This window comes from Vulpes lagopus, chromosome 8 (genome assembly GCF_018345385.1).
Source record: "Vulpes lagopus strain Blue_001 chromosome 8, ASM1834538v1, whole genome shotgun sequence".
Classification (NCBI taxonomy): Eukaryota; Metazoa; Chordata; class Mammalia; order Carnivora; family Canidae; genus Vulpes; species Vulpes lagopus.
In genome coordinates this window covers 43,238,188-43,253,406 of record NC_054831.1, presented here as the reverse complement: position 1 = coordinate 43,253,406, position 15,219 = coordinate 43,238,188, and the positions used below count along the sequence as shown (strand labels likewise).

General features: G+C 38.0%; 1 protein-coding gene across 11 annotated transcripts in view; it reads right to left on the bottom strand.

Moving 5' to 3' along the window:
• The window catches only part of FRY (FRY microtubule binding protein), a 434,668-nt gene that overhangs the window by 180,256 nt on the left and 239,193 nt on the right, over nucleotides 1–15,219 (bottom strand). For all 11 annotated transcript variants that reach the window (XM_041766014.1, XM_041766015.1, XM_041766017.1 and 8 more), the window contains one exon: nucleotides 12,735–12,788. In XM_041766014.1, coding sequence (XP_041621948.1) covers nucleotides 12,735–12,788 — 54 coding nt within the window. The remainder of the gene's footprint in view (nucleotides 1–12,734; nucleotides 12,789–15,219) is intronic.

The following is a 15,219-nucleotide window of genomic DNA, read 5'->3' as shown; positions in this document are numbered from 1 at the left end:
ATGCCTTAATACAATGTGGAATGTAATGTAAATTACCTATGAAACCATTAAAAATCACAGTTCAAAAATATTTAATGACATGAAAATGTTCATAGTATGTTAAGTAGAAGAAGAATTTTAAAAAATCACTTAATTGGTAAGATTCCAACTTGAGGTGGACACTACATAAGTTTGCATATACAGAAAACACAACCAGGAAGGGATATACCCCCATACTAGGAGTGCACTTAAAACCAGGAGTCCACAGGACAGGGAGATCACTAGAGGGAGAGGTAAGTGGAAGTTAAAGAGAAATGAAGGTAGGATTTTAACCTATGCCCTTTTTTTTTTTAAAGCAAGGGTAGAAATATGAGCTAAGAGTCCAGAAAATAGCTAAGCACAGACTCAAGCCAGGAAGCCTACGGTAATGAAGGTGCAAATAATTATTTGTTCATAATAATTATAGTGATTAACTTAATGAAAGTTTTTGAGCAAACAGAGGGAAGAAATATTTGGCTGGTGTAGGGACTTTGGTATATCAGAATAAAGAAAAAAACTGTTGAAAATTTTAAGTTGGAACTAAATCATAGAAAGTACTTTATGCTAGTCTGAATTTCAGCTTTCTTCTCTAGAAAATGGACAAGATTTTCAAAAAGGAGAATAAGCCCATTGAAGTGTTGGGGAGGGTTAAACCAGCAGTGAGGTGTAGGCTGGACCAAAGGGGTTTGCCAATAGGATCAGTTAGTAGTACACACACACACACACACACACACACACACACACAGAATGAGGTTATTGCCACAGTTCAAGGCACACAATGATCACAGCTTGAGCCGGGAGGTGGCAGAAGAAATGGAAAACCTTACCTAACTTAAAATGTTTCTGTAGTTGAGCAGGAGAGGCTTAACTTCTTTTTATAAAGGAAACTAGAGAAATGGAAGCTGAAGTGCTTCGCGTCAATGGGACTTTCCACTGTCAGCTTTAAGAGAAGCTCTGAGATTGAACAGAACAATAACACGTCCTTCCTCAGGTTCTGTTCCTTGAGAGTCTTATTTCTTGCTGTCCCTTAAGATCATAAGGACATATGCAAAACTGTACATTATCTTTAGCTGTGGGTCAATATTAAAAATAAATAGGCTATTTCATTCTTCCTGCTTTGTGAACATAATCACCATGAGTTTTTTTTTAATTGAAAAATACCTATTAAAAAAAAAAAAAAACAACAGCCCTCTCCACACACACTGTAATATCCACAGCCACAACATATTCTCCCATTGTCCCCGGGCACACAATGCGGGAAATTGGGGGAGGAAAGCAAATTATGGCATGTCAGGGGGGCAATTCACTAGTTCCCTCTAAAGCTACCCCAGCACAACCATCACTATCTTATCTCATATTTTGAATTGAGAAATGAAGGGGGTTCCTCCGAGAGGGGGACAAAAATCAGGATTCAGAGTTCCTCACCATAGGTTAATTCTGTACATCGCATATGTAATGAAATTCCTAACCATCTACTATTATACTTAAGTAGTTTAAAAATACCTGTGTAAGTCTGAATGAGACTTACGGAGGCATGATGACTAAATATAATGTGGTGTCCTAGACAGTTTCCTGGAACAGAAAAAGACTATTTGGGAAAAAGAAATAAAATACAAATACAGAATTAGTGAATAATAATGTACTGATGTTGGTTTCTTAGTTGTGGCAAATATACATGGTAATGTAAGATGTTAATAAAGGAAACTGGATGTGGGGAAAATGATAACTGTACTATCTTCGCACCTTTTCTGTAACTACTCAAAAATAAAAAAGTTTATTTAAAAAGAGACCCATAAAGATGATATAAACCTATGTTTGCCCCCTAATTATCTCTGGGTAGAGCACACAATGTTCAGCTACTTAAACTTACTTAGATGTAACCCGCCTGCTCTGTAGAGAACATCAATAGCATTCTTTAAAACTCAGCCATAATAATTTTTTCTACCCATTAAAAAGTAATCTTGAAGCCATTCTTGGTATTATATCTACTGGACATACTTTCCATGGCAAATATAGTGAGACCATCTTAGAAGAGATGAAAGGTCAGCAAGGAGGGGATGTGTGTGTTTTTTCCATCTCTCTGTTACTGCCCTTCTGAGCCCAGGATTTCAGGAAGGAAGGGTGGAATTTGCAAAGACCTGGCCCTCAAAGCTCAGGAAGGGAGGAAGGTCTAGTTGGCTTCTTGGTTACTCAACTTCTTCATTTACAGGAAGCAGAGCCAATGGTGAGATGAATTCTAGCTCTGTGCTGCTGTTGAAAGGGGGCAGGCCCATTTACAAAGATGTTCTTGTTGCATTTAAATGATCATATTCTTCCATCATAGATGAGCTAGGTACTGTGCAGCTTGAGGAGGTGAAGTGCCCAGAATCACAGAACTATTTCATACTGGTGTTTTCTTTGCAGGGGGATAGAGGGGAATACTAAATGTACTTTGCAAATGTTTCTTAATGTTTATTTTGGCATTTTATGGATAAATAGGCTAAAAGAGACTGTCCATTATGCTGTAGGTAAGACATTAATTTTTCATAGGCATTTTATTATACTTGCTGAATGCGAAGAAGGAAACTTTACCTAAATATTTGAACAATTACTCAGTGGAGTCATTCCATATCTTACAGCAGTAATAAGGCTGACTTGTCCTGAGTGATGCATTTTGTGAATAAATTTTAAACTAACTTCATTGACAGTTTAATCTCTCAAAGTAGTTCAGATGGCCAAGCACCTGGGGGTCAGGGTGCTGTCTATGTAATACCATAAAAATGCTGATTTTTAAAAAGTTATTCAAATGTAATTTTTCAAATTTGGTCATATACTATTGCTAGATAATCTAGCATTCAATCAGAGGTGACATACCAAAGGCTTAAGAATAATTTATTATAAAAATTTAAAATTATATAAATCTATACTTTAAATATGTTTTTCCTGCAAATTAGGAAAAGGTCTGTATTATTTGACTTTAATATCTAAGTCCATTGGATAGAACACAGTGCTCCACTGGAGAATAATTTCAGAAACACTAAATGACACTAATATGAATGCAATGCCAGTTAATTTTTTACCCTAATTGCTTATATTTTTCATTAATAATAGATTTTGATGAGTTGTAGCATTAGAATCAGTGTTGAAGGTCTAGAATTTCATCTGCTTCCTTTTCAGAAAAACTACTGCTACTCAAAATGGTAAAAAGTTATTTTCACTCTATTATAGATGTATGGATTTATTTTACATGTGTTTCCTGTTTATAGTTGGCATTTTTAATATATTAAGAAACTAAGGCACTATAAAAGTATGTAAACATTTAGCATCTAGAGGAAAACCCCAACCAAAGTTACTTAGAATGTCTGAGAAAATTATCTGGAATTTATAGAGATGATACTAGTAAAGAATATGTGACTGAATTGCAAATAAGCTGCAACTTAAATAATGTTCTCAGAACACCCTATGTGATGACTGATACTTCACAAGCCATATTTTTGTAATTTCATTCGTGTATTGGGAAGATCAGATGGTCCTGAATTCAAGTTAGAGCTCTGCCCTTATTGTCTGTATGAGCCTGGCCATATCCACTTCTCTGAAGCTCTCTGTTTCCAGCTATGAAATGGGACTGAAGAGTACATACCTTGCTGGGTTTTTTATGAACAGTAAATGAGATACTATAACATGTGAGAGATATAACAGACCTTCAAAAATGTCTATTTCTATTTTTCTCTTCCATTTCTAAATATTGAAACTGAATCCCAGACATAAACAATTTTGACTTTGAGAAGATCGTGGGCTAAGCTAATGACAAAACAAGTGATAGAAATTGACAGAATTTTACTGATCAGAGTTGATATTGTTAAAGAAAAAAAGAAAGAGAAAGAAAGAAAGAAAAGAAAAAAGAAAGAAAAGAAAAGAAAAGAAAAAAGAAAAGAAAAAGACCCATCTATCTCTTATCCAAGCACAAACTACCAGGGCCTCCATTAGAACCCTGATAACATGGTTTTTTTTCCCACAGTTTTCTGGCTTCAGCAGATGCAAACACAGTGTCTTCCAAATGCTTACTGCTGAGGTGTTCAAGCAGTGCCTGTCCTATATTAGCTCCCTAAGAGAAAAGTAGAGAGCACCAGGCTCCTCGAGTTTGCTGCAGACAACAAACAGCTCACTCTGGGAAAGGATACTGGGATGGCTACTATTCTGGAACAAGAATCAGTTGGTGGAATAAAACCAATTATTGTGAGCCCCACTTTATGTACACATCAGACTCTCAGGAACTTTAACCGTCTGAAAACATTGAGCCCAAATATAAGTGAAGAATGGATCCAACCATTGGCAGAAAGGCACAGTGTGTTAAGCTCTTATATTTCGTTCAGCACAAGAGGGTTCCATAAAACACACACTGGCTTCACTGGATTCTGCTCTCTTCTCCCCCACCAGATCACCTGCCATTGTTCTGCAAAATTCTCAATCAGCCAAGCATTGGTGATGCTTCCTCTTCCTGCCTCACTTCTTCCTCTCTGGAAACTGATTTCTCCTCTTGCCACACTACGGATAACTTTTATATAAAATATCAGAAAGGGCTAATCTACTGGCCAACTAATGGCCTTTTGCTGTCATTCTCCCTCAAGCCTCCTGAGAAAATGACACTCTTTCTCAGGTTCTCCTTGAACTGCTCTCCTCCTCAGGATTCGGCGGTGTTGCCAGGCTTACCCTATACTTTCTCTTACCTCTCATATACTTATTTATGCAATGCCAAGGCACAGTAAGGCAATTCACCTGTGAAAATAAGGATTTGGATTCTTTTTTTTTTTTTAAGATTTTATTTATTTATTCATGAGAGACAGAGAGAGAGAGAGAGAGAGAGAGAGAGAGAGAGAGAGAGGCAGAGACACAGGCAGAGGGAGAAACAGGCTCCATGCAGGAAGCCTGACATGGGACTCAATTCCAGGTCTCCAGGATCACACCCTGGGCTGAAGGTGGCGCTAAACCGCTGACACCCCCCCCCCCCCCCCCCCTGCCCGGGGCTGCCCAAGGATTTGGATTCTAATTCTGATTGTTCTGGCCCTAGCTCCTTTGGGGAGTAATCATACTTTACTACACACAGAGGAAATGACTTCCATTTACTGTATATGACTGTTTTAAGAAACAAAGTCATAGCAATCATTCAAATAACAAGCATCACACAGCTAACAACTGTTTGTGTCATATAACTTATTGCATGTTTAGGTCATTATTAGAGATAAGCAAAAGTTTAAAAACCAAGGGCAGACAATACATAAGGAAGCACATGAAGCTGGAAGGTATATGAAATGATAAAGATCTGGTGACTCCTTTATTCAACAGCCACAATTTTCATCTCTGTGTAGAAATTTATCTAGTGAGCATCAGTGCCTCCTTCACCAGGTGAGGATTACACACTTTCTTAGGCGAGGCTTACTTTGGAGTACTGTTTTTCACTTTTTAAAGTGGGTTAGTACAGTATTTCAGCTGCATCTGGTCACCATCTACCCATGTCCGTGCTCATCATAGGTTAGCTACTGATGCATCTGGGAATCCAAAATAAAATGCCTTGGCTTTAGATTTAAAGATTTATCTGTCAAATTTGCTAACAGAAGAAAGTCACTTGAAGTTAAAGGAGGAGCTCACCCTGCCTTTCATTCATAGGACCCTCCACAGACCATCACTAGGGGGCTCATCACTAGTATTATGACTGTTTGGGCACACTGCTTTTTAATTGAAGTGTTTCCAATCATAATCAGCCAGCACAACCCAGCTGCAAAAGTATGTCTCTTAAACCATTTAATATTAATCTATCAACTATGAAAATGCACTCTACGAGTCAATGAATAACACTGCAGCAAAAGTTTTTCTCAAAGCTGGTTTCCAGTGAGCAACTAACTGCTAATCTGTCATTTTCTGTGAGGATCTCTGTATGGCTGCCATCACGGACCATCCCTGCCCTGGAAAGCTGCATCTTCTGAAGCTTCTTGCACTTTTTTGGCCACTTTTTCATCTGGGCATTCTTCTGGCATCCCACTTCCTGATCTTAAACTATGTTTCCCTACGATATTCTTTACCCATTTGCTCTAGTCTCTAATTTTTCAGCATCTGTTGAGCAGCCACATAAGTGAATGAGCCCCAGTAATTTCTCCCGAGATATTCCACCCTCCCTAAAAATCCAATATGTGTAAAATGATTTATAACCTCTCATCAAGTCCAGCATTTCTCTGTTTGGAGCACTTTTTTATCTATCAAAAGGAGTCCAGACTTCACATTGTGACTCCTATGGCCCTGGAGCAATGAGTTCCTGTATGCCTGTCCCGCTTCAGCCCAGGCCACTCTCAGTACTCTGCTCTTCACAGCTCAGCTTCTTTATCCACACAGCTCCTTCTGCCTGGCATGATCCAACCCATTTCATGCAGATAACACATATCTTTAAAAATGCCACTGGGCCCTGATTGCTTCCTGAGATTCACCTGACCACCCTCCGAGCATCCTTAACTGCTCCCTTATCTGAGTTACCATAGCATTTGAAATGGACCTCTGTTACAGCATTCACATGGCACTGTTATTTGTTTGAATATCTGTCTTCTTCCTGGTATTAAGAATTCCTTAAGGGCAGGAACTCTATCTTTTGTAACCCCAGAACCTTACACAGATCCCAGTATGCTTGGGCACTCAATATTTGTTGATTGAATAGAAATGGTTCCAAACGTTTTCAACCATTCATTCTTCTTGTACAGTTTTACATAAAATTATTCTTTCTAGTTCCATTATCTCTGTTTTAGTTTGGGCTCTTTTAGTCTCAAATCTTTCTCAATGGCCAAACTCCCCAAATGCCTCCAAACTTCAAGGATGTCTTTATTTGTGAACACTGCTACCTCAGGGTTAACATCAAGTTGCTACTTTGATGAAACCGATCCTGGTATGTATGAGCTAAAATCCACCCACTGCCATGAAAGTCTTCCACAGTCTGATCCCTTCTTTCCTGGTCTCTTCCTCAAAACTTCTAGTCAGTAGGAAAATTTTGTGTCTCAGTAGAAAACTATGCATCACTCAGATCTCGCCTTTCTAGGGGTTAGCTAATTTGAGTCTGTGGGGGCTCTGCATCCTTTAATGCCTTTGAGCTATTTTAAAATTGTGCATATGATAGACTACTGATAGCATGCCAAAGATTCTTGTCTACAGACAGAAAAAAAAAAAAAAAAAACCCTCTGCCCAGTGAAGGTTCAATTGACTTCATTCTCTCACTGTGGAAGAAGCCATTTTGCCTGATAATGCATTCATTTCAACATTCCTGACTTATAGATGTATCTGTTCTGGAGTTCTTTTCTAAACTGGTTGTAACTTCCTCATTATGAAGTGAGTTAAAGGGACAGCTGGGTGGCTCAGCGGTTGAATGTTTGCCTTTGGTTCGGGTCATGATCCTGGAGTCCCGGGATCGAGTCCCATATCGGGCTCCCTGCATGGGGTCTGCTTCTCCCTCTGGCTCTGTCTCTGCCTCTCTTCTCTGTGTGCCTCATGAATAAAAAAATAAAATCTTTTTAAAAAATGAGTTAAATAAAATCTCTCACCTGTGCTCATTTTATATTTCTATGAGAGTCATGATGTCACCTCTTTTTTAATATTATATTTTAAAAATACACATCTTCTGTCTCAGCTGACAGACCCATTCATGTCCTCTTCTACAAAGATTTCTCTAGCCATCTGGCCCTGAAGTGTGTGTTTTCTGTTCCTTGAAATCTCACAATGTTTACTGTCTGCACCATCCATGTGGCATTTCTAACACACGTGGGCCCCTGTCAGAGCTCTTTGTACCCTGCCTTATCCTCTTCCAAATCTGAAGTTCCTGGAATGCATAGACCACATCCTTGTATCTCTTTGTCCAATACAGAGCTTTGTGTGTGTATACACGTACACTCACACACACACACACACACACACATTCCTTTAATAAATTTGCTAAATTTATTTAGCTAAAATGGAGAACTTTATATCAGGACAACTTTTCATTCATTTTACTTGAAGCCTTGACAGTTAATTAGGCATTTAAAAGAAATTACTGGCAGTATACATTTTTAAAATGCTATTGGAAATCTCTTCCAGCTTTATTAATTCCCATTACTGGTATGACTCTCTCACTAGCAGGAACTGAAACCATTGCTGGCTCCCTAGTATAGGGCAAAGCTTGCTCTCCCGGGGCTCACAGGATACTAGGTCCTTCCTTGGTGAGCTTACTTACTAGCCTGAGGTTATAATTTGTTTGATCATACTCCTTCTTTGTTTCACCCATTAGATTGCCCCACCCCCACCCCCGTGCAGGCACCATGTTTTTTCATCTTTATTTCCACAAGCTGGCATAATGCTTGGTACATCGTTGCCACAAAGTAGGTGCTGTATAAGAATGGGTTAAGTTCATACTCATGAAATTTGTAAACAACGAAATTCTGGGAATAAGGGTATAAATTCCAAGCTTTCCAATGTGTAAGGCAGTCACTAGTTCTCCCACTAATACTGAACTTAAAAAAAAAAAAACAATTCTGTTTAGACATCTTGTAATTTATGAAACAATGGGACTTTTTTCCCCAGGTTTATAGTATATAGGGTTAGATGATAATTAGATTAAATTAAGAGATATGAAGCCAATAGTTAATTATATACAAAGAATATTTAAAAAAATTAGGAAACATAACGCTTTAACCCCTAAATACACATATTTTAAAATTCAGACTGTAAAATCAACAAATTCTAAGAATATTCCACAGTGAAAAAAAGAGGTATACAGAACTATAAATAGTATTCTTTTGGGCATTTGGCAAAACTCTACTATGATATCTAGCAAAGATAGGTAATACCTAATATCTAGTCTATTCTTCTTCCTTGGTTATAAAATACCTATTTTTTTTTTTTTTAAGTAGGCTTCAGGCTCAGCAGGGAGCCCAATGCAGGGCTCAAACTCATGACCCTGAGATCAAGACCTGAGCTGAGATCAAGAGTCAGACACTTAACTGACTGAGCCACTCAGGCACCCCAATAAAATATCTGATTTTTACATGGACAAATAATTGTGCAAAGTAAAATTTCCCAATCTTTCCTACAGCTATAGGTGGCTATGTGATTAAGATCTCGCCAGCTGAATATGAGCAGAAGTGGTGTGTGCAATGTTGAGTCGTTCTAGTTTTTAATTTTTTTTCCCTATAATTCTTTTTCTGTTTCTCCTTCCTGTTGCCTGGAATGTAGACATAATGGCTGAGCTCTAGAGGCCAAACTGGACAATGAGATGACCTTGGGAATGTAAGCCAAACACAAGCAAACAAAATAATATATAGATACTAGACTGATTTTCTTTGTATTTCTTGAATGTGTGAGAGAAAGAAGCTATCTTGTTCAAACTGCTGTTATTTTATGTGTCATTTGTAGCTAAACCTAATCTTAATTGATACAGGATCTGAGATTCTTTCCCTGTTGAACACTCCTCTCTAAATTCTCACCACCTTAGGTTTTAGATATACAAGCATTATAGAGTGAAAAGCACTGGTTTTATGGTCCGAACATGTAAATGCCAGTCTTGGCTCATTCAGGCTTTAGTCATATAGTGTTGGCTAAGCTCTCTGAATCTTATTCTCATGAAATGTGATACAGAAATGATGATGATGATGATGATGATGGCTTCTTGGGGTTTTCGGAAGTAGCGAATGATGTCAGCTGAGATCATGCTTGAGAAGGGGCTTCATAACTTATAAAGTATTATATGATTTCTTTTTGCTTCTATTTATAGCAAGAGAAAAATGAATCATGGGCTTGTTAAGTGGAGGAGTAAACAGGGCCACTCAGGATCAGGCACTGAAAGCGCAGAAGCTCAGCTTTCTATAGTCTATCAAACATGCCAGTGATATTGAAAAGGAAGAAATTGATAAAAAATATTCTCTAAACAGGGACTGGCTGCATACTGCTCAAAGGGGATACTTAGCATAGTGTCTATCCTATGGTAAGTACTACATGAATACTACTTCTACTGTTACTACTGCTCCCATGATCATAGCAACAGAGTCTACACCATGTAAGGTGGTATCACCAGCATGTTCTTTTTCCATAGACAGACCTCTGTGTGAATCCAGATTAAAATCCTACTGCTTGGTATTAGAACAAGGAGAATTATGTAATTTGGATGTCTAATATCAAAAGACTAAGAGAGCTTGATACATCCATGGCATTGCCAATGGAACCTTAATTCTCACATTTTGCTAGTAAAATAATAGATCAATTTCTGTCAAGGTTCCTGGGAGTCTTGCTATCTCTTTAAAGTGAAATAGACTTTGTAGGTTGCCTTCTCTCCTGGTTCATGTGTAAATTTATGATTTAATGATGAGAAGATAATCTTATGTGTCTTATTTGAAAGTTCTCAGTGTCCATCTTACTACTGATTCACTCATGAAGTGTCTTTAATATATAGAGATGTGTTACAGAGCAGTGTTGCTCAAGCTTTAATGTGTGTGTGGGTCATCTGGGGATCCTGTTAAGCTGCAGAATCTGATTCAGTAAGATCTGGGGGCAGGGCAGAGATTCTGCATTTCAACATTCTGTCCAACAAGGTTAAAGGTATTATAGCTAATTAAGTGGCAAAATCAGGATTTAAATAAACCTTGTCTGTCTAATTCCAAAGGCCATCTCTCTCCCACAATGCTGAAATGCAGAAATAGAGGGCTGAATACAAGTGGGAAACTGTGTTTAAGCCAAATCATTTGGGATAGCAATTATCTGCAACGATAAAATTAGATGTACTATTTTCCTAGAGAATATAGAGAGATACACATTAAGCTGGAGAAATATTTTTTTTTTGAGGAAAAAACAGTGACATATTAGGACAGGTATATCTAGGATAGAAACAGGATAGAATACAGAGAATATAAAAGAGTGAAAATTTATGAATGACAGATGATAAATATTTACATTCTTGAGGAGAAGAGAAAGAGCCATAACTTGCCCCATTTCCAAAATAATGACTCCTAATGTCCTCTCAGGATCTCTGCTGCCCTAGTATCTATCAGGTGACAACTAAGGACAATATGACGAGAGAAGCTCTGTTCCACAAAGAGATAAAGCACATACCCCATTTCACCAGCAATCCAGAAAACATCCAGCTCTACCAGCACTAGAGTGAGAACCCAGCGCCACACCAGCCCTCAGATACTGACTGTGAGCACAAGCCGAGTTTCCTTCAGTGAAGAGCTTATACAATAGAAAATGCAAAATTCAATCTCTATAATCAGTCCTTACAGGGTTTTTTTTTTGTTTTAAAATATTTTTAAAATTTATTTGAGAGAGAGAGAGAGAGAGAGAGAGAGCACAAGCAGGGGGAGGGGCAGAGGGAGAAGAAACAGATTCTGCTGAGCACAGAGTCCGCTGATGTGGGATCCCAGGACCCTGTGACCATGACCTGAGCCAAAGTCAGAGGCTTAACCTACTGAGCAGCACAGGCATCCCAGTCCTTACAGTTTTGGAATGAACAACTCTGGACTTTAACAGACCGAGAACTTTTCTTCTGATCCTACATGAAAGGCAATTTCAAAGCCCTGCTGAAAGTGTTCTCTGTGTTCTTCATAAGACAATAAAACCCCCACCATATTAGATCAGACTATAGTGCATCCAGCAATATTTTGTCTCTACCACTGGCTGGCTCCAAGTGAGGTTTTTGGAGAATGTATTGTCCTCTCTGTCATTAACTGCAAAAGTTTAGGAAACATCACAAACATTTCTCACTTCCTCTGATGCCTTATTACTCATCATTCTTTTTTTTTAAATTTTTTTTAAATTTTTATTTATTTATGATAGTCACAGAGAGAGAGAGAGAGAGAGGCAGAGACATAGGCAGAGGGAGAAGCAGGCTCCATGCACCGGGAGCCTGATGTGGGATTCGATCCCGGGTCTCCAGGATCGCGCCCTGGGCCAAAGGCAAGCGCCAAACCACTGCGCCACCCAGGGATCCCCATTACTCATCATTCTTAAACGTACATGAGGCCTTTCAATATTTACCGAACCAGGATCTATCAGATCCTGATTTCCTATATTTATTACCTGCTGTTGACAGTGGGATGCCCTTTTACTAATCCAGATCTACCTTCAAAAGACTTTCTTTGTATTTATCCTGCCTTAAATTGTTTTGTTCATATATCACATTCTCTATTAGAATCCAAGTTACTACACTGTCTTATAATTATTAAGTGATTTCTTTCTCACAATACTGTGAAATCTTGAAGAGCTAGAACTTGTATATTTTGTAGTGTTGTGTCAAGCAAATAGTAGGCATTCAGAAAAAGCTGGATGAAACCATGATAAACTCCAGTGCAGAGATCTTTCTGATCATTACAGATCAATGATCACTTATTCAGAGGCATCTCACTAAATTTTGGAGTAGAAATTCCTTTATCTTTTCTTAGTTTCTTTAATTCTGGTATACAAAGATTTAGGGAACAATCAATTGATGGCCTATTCTTATTATTCCAACATATTCCTATTCTTTCTGGTTCAAATTGGTAGACATCCACTGAATGTCTGTTTAAGCTATAACTGTAAAAGCTGAAGGACACAGTTTCTAAGATCATTTCCTTATATTGTCTTTGAGGAAGTTCATCAATATACTAATAATGAGCAACTAGCCCTTACCTTATGTGCATAATACATAAAACCAGAATATGAATATATATATATGCATATATATATAACTTATTATTACATACTTGGTCAAATTGGGGATCTTCTCCACGTTGTAGAGATTTTGTCAATGGCTTTTCCTAGAAAGAAAAAGAATAATTATTAGATGCTCTTAAACAGTATTAAAAACGTATCATTATTCTTGCAATTTTTCTAATTTCCTTCTCCCTTGAGGGATAGAGGTACCAGTTTTAGCCATGGTATCCTTAGCTATTCTGATCTTAATATAAAGTATTTGAGGGCAGCCCTGGTGGCCCAGCGGTTTAGTGCCGCCTTCAGCCCAGGGCCTGATCCTGGAGACCCGGGATCAAGTCCCACGTCATGCTCACTGCATAGAGCCTGCTTCTCTCTCTGCCTGTGTCTCTGCCTCTCTCTCTCAGGAATAAATAAAATACTTAAAAAATATATATAAAGTATTTGATAGTTAACACCACTATTCTTACTATTCATTATACATATACCTTTTCAACTAAAACCTTAAAAAGCTGATGCTATAAGTGGCCCAGAGTTCTCAATGGAAACTACATAATAAAAACTGTGGAATTCATGTGAAAAATGTTACTATCTATCCTTGGATTTGACATATAATAAAAAGTAGAAAAAAAACTATGGCATTCGTATGAAAATTTTGTTAGCTATCCTGGGACTTGACATATAATAAAAAGTTGAAAGAGATACACTATTCCAAGTCCCTAGATTTAGAAACAAAGGTCTAATTATTAGACTGGTGTTGAGGGACACCCCACCAGTAATGCATTTACTGTGTAACTTGTGAATTTGGGGCATGTTATTTGACTTATACCACATCCAAATCTCTGCAGAAATAATTTGGGTAGTGACAAAAGTCTACAGAAATAATTTTTTCTAATCATTACACCTTTGTTTACATTAGGAAGCCTTAAACTACTTTCCAGCAGGACGTTTTAAGGACAAGAGTTTATCCTTACCTGTCCCTTTTCTTTTCTATTTTTGGTATGAGAGTTAATACTGATTCAAAATTTGGTGCAGGGTGAGAAGCAACGTAAAAGTTATATATGAAAAAAATAGTAAGTTTTACTTTAGCCAATGTAGAAGTCCTATTAAGACTCCATTTACATGTTGCCAATCACATAGACCCTCTCTCTCTACCTCACTTCTCCGGTCTCTTCCATCTGAAAAGATAATATATACCTAAGGCAGATGGCAAATCCACCCCCACTCCATAGAGTCTTTGTTCCTGAAGAAATGCATGCATGTGGTGGGCTCAGTCTGGTGTCTACTGTTTTATTGTGAGCCATATGAATCTGTCTCATTTGCAAAATACACAGCTTCAGAATGTGTTTTCATCTAAAATAAAGAGAAAACTATGTTCTTAAGAGCTAATAGACATTTTCTCTTCGAAGTATACTATCTAGAACACACTGGTGGGAGAGTGGATACAAAAATGTAGGCGAGAACACAGAAGAACAATTAAAGAAGCACCAAATTCAGTTGATGTTACAAGAAGACAAATTTAGCAATAAAATTGTGAAGCATTTCCTGTATATGCAAAAGTTATAATGTGATCCAAAGTTCTTCGTAAAAGCAGTTAAATTAAAAATATGAAAATTAAAGAAGTGAAAACAGGTGGTGCCAGGTCCCACAAACATCCTTGGGAAAAAATCCAGCATAAGCATTTCTACTCAATGTTTTATTTATTCGCCACTCAACAGTAACCAGCGGCTCTCAATGTGCCGAATGCTACCTGTGGGTGGGGTGCTGAAGAACACATGGTTCCTGACTTGAGAAGAGTCTGAAATCGAAAAGTAGTCAATAACCTCTTATGAATGTTGTCTATACTCATTCATTATTCAAATATCACCCAAACTGTTACTTCCTTGGGGAAGTCTTTTCTGAGTCTTAACACCAGGACTACCCACCACCGCCTGCAAAGCTCTGTATATTTTTCCCTTCCTAGCACTCACCATAGTGTAAAGTCACATCACAGTGTAGGATCATGTTATATGATTACACATGCATGAAGGATGAGCTAAGTGCCATCCCCTCTAGACTACAAGCTCCAGAAACAGGAAGCTCTGTTTCTCTGACACTGAAAGTTAACAGGGTAGAGTCTTTCTTCGTGATGGCTAAATATCTGCCAAAATAATAAAAGCTCTAGGCCAACAGCATCCAGTTTCTTCAAATACAAAATCTTCTGGTTTGCATATAAGTTAAAATATGTTTTCAGATATTTTGTTTTTTTATTATTTTTTAAAGATTTTATTTACTTATTCATGAAAGACACACAGAGAGAGGCAGAGACACAGGCAGAGGGAGGAGCAGGCTCTCACGGGGAACCTGATTCAGGACGCAATCCCAGGACCCCAGGATCATGCCCTGAGCCCCAGGCAGATGCTCCACCACTGAGCCACCCAGGCATCTCTGGTATACTTTTTTATTGTGGAAAAATATACGTGATGTAAAATTTGCCACTGTAACAATTTTTAAGTGTACAATTCAGAATTCAGTAGTATTAAGGATATTCACTATGTA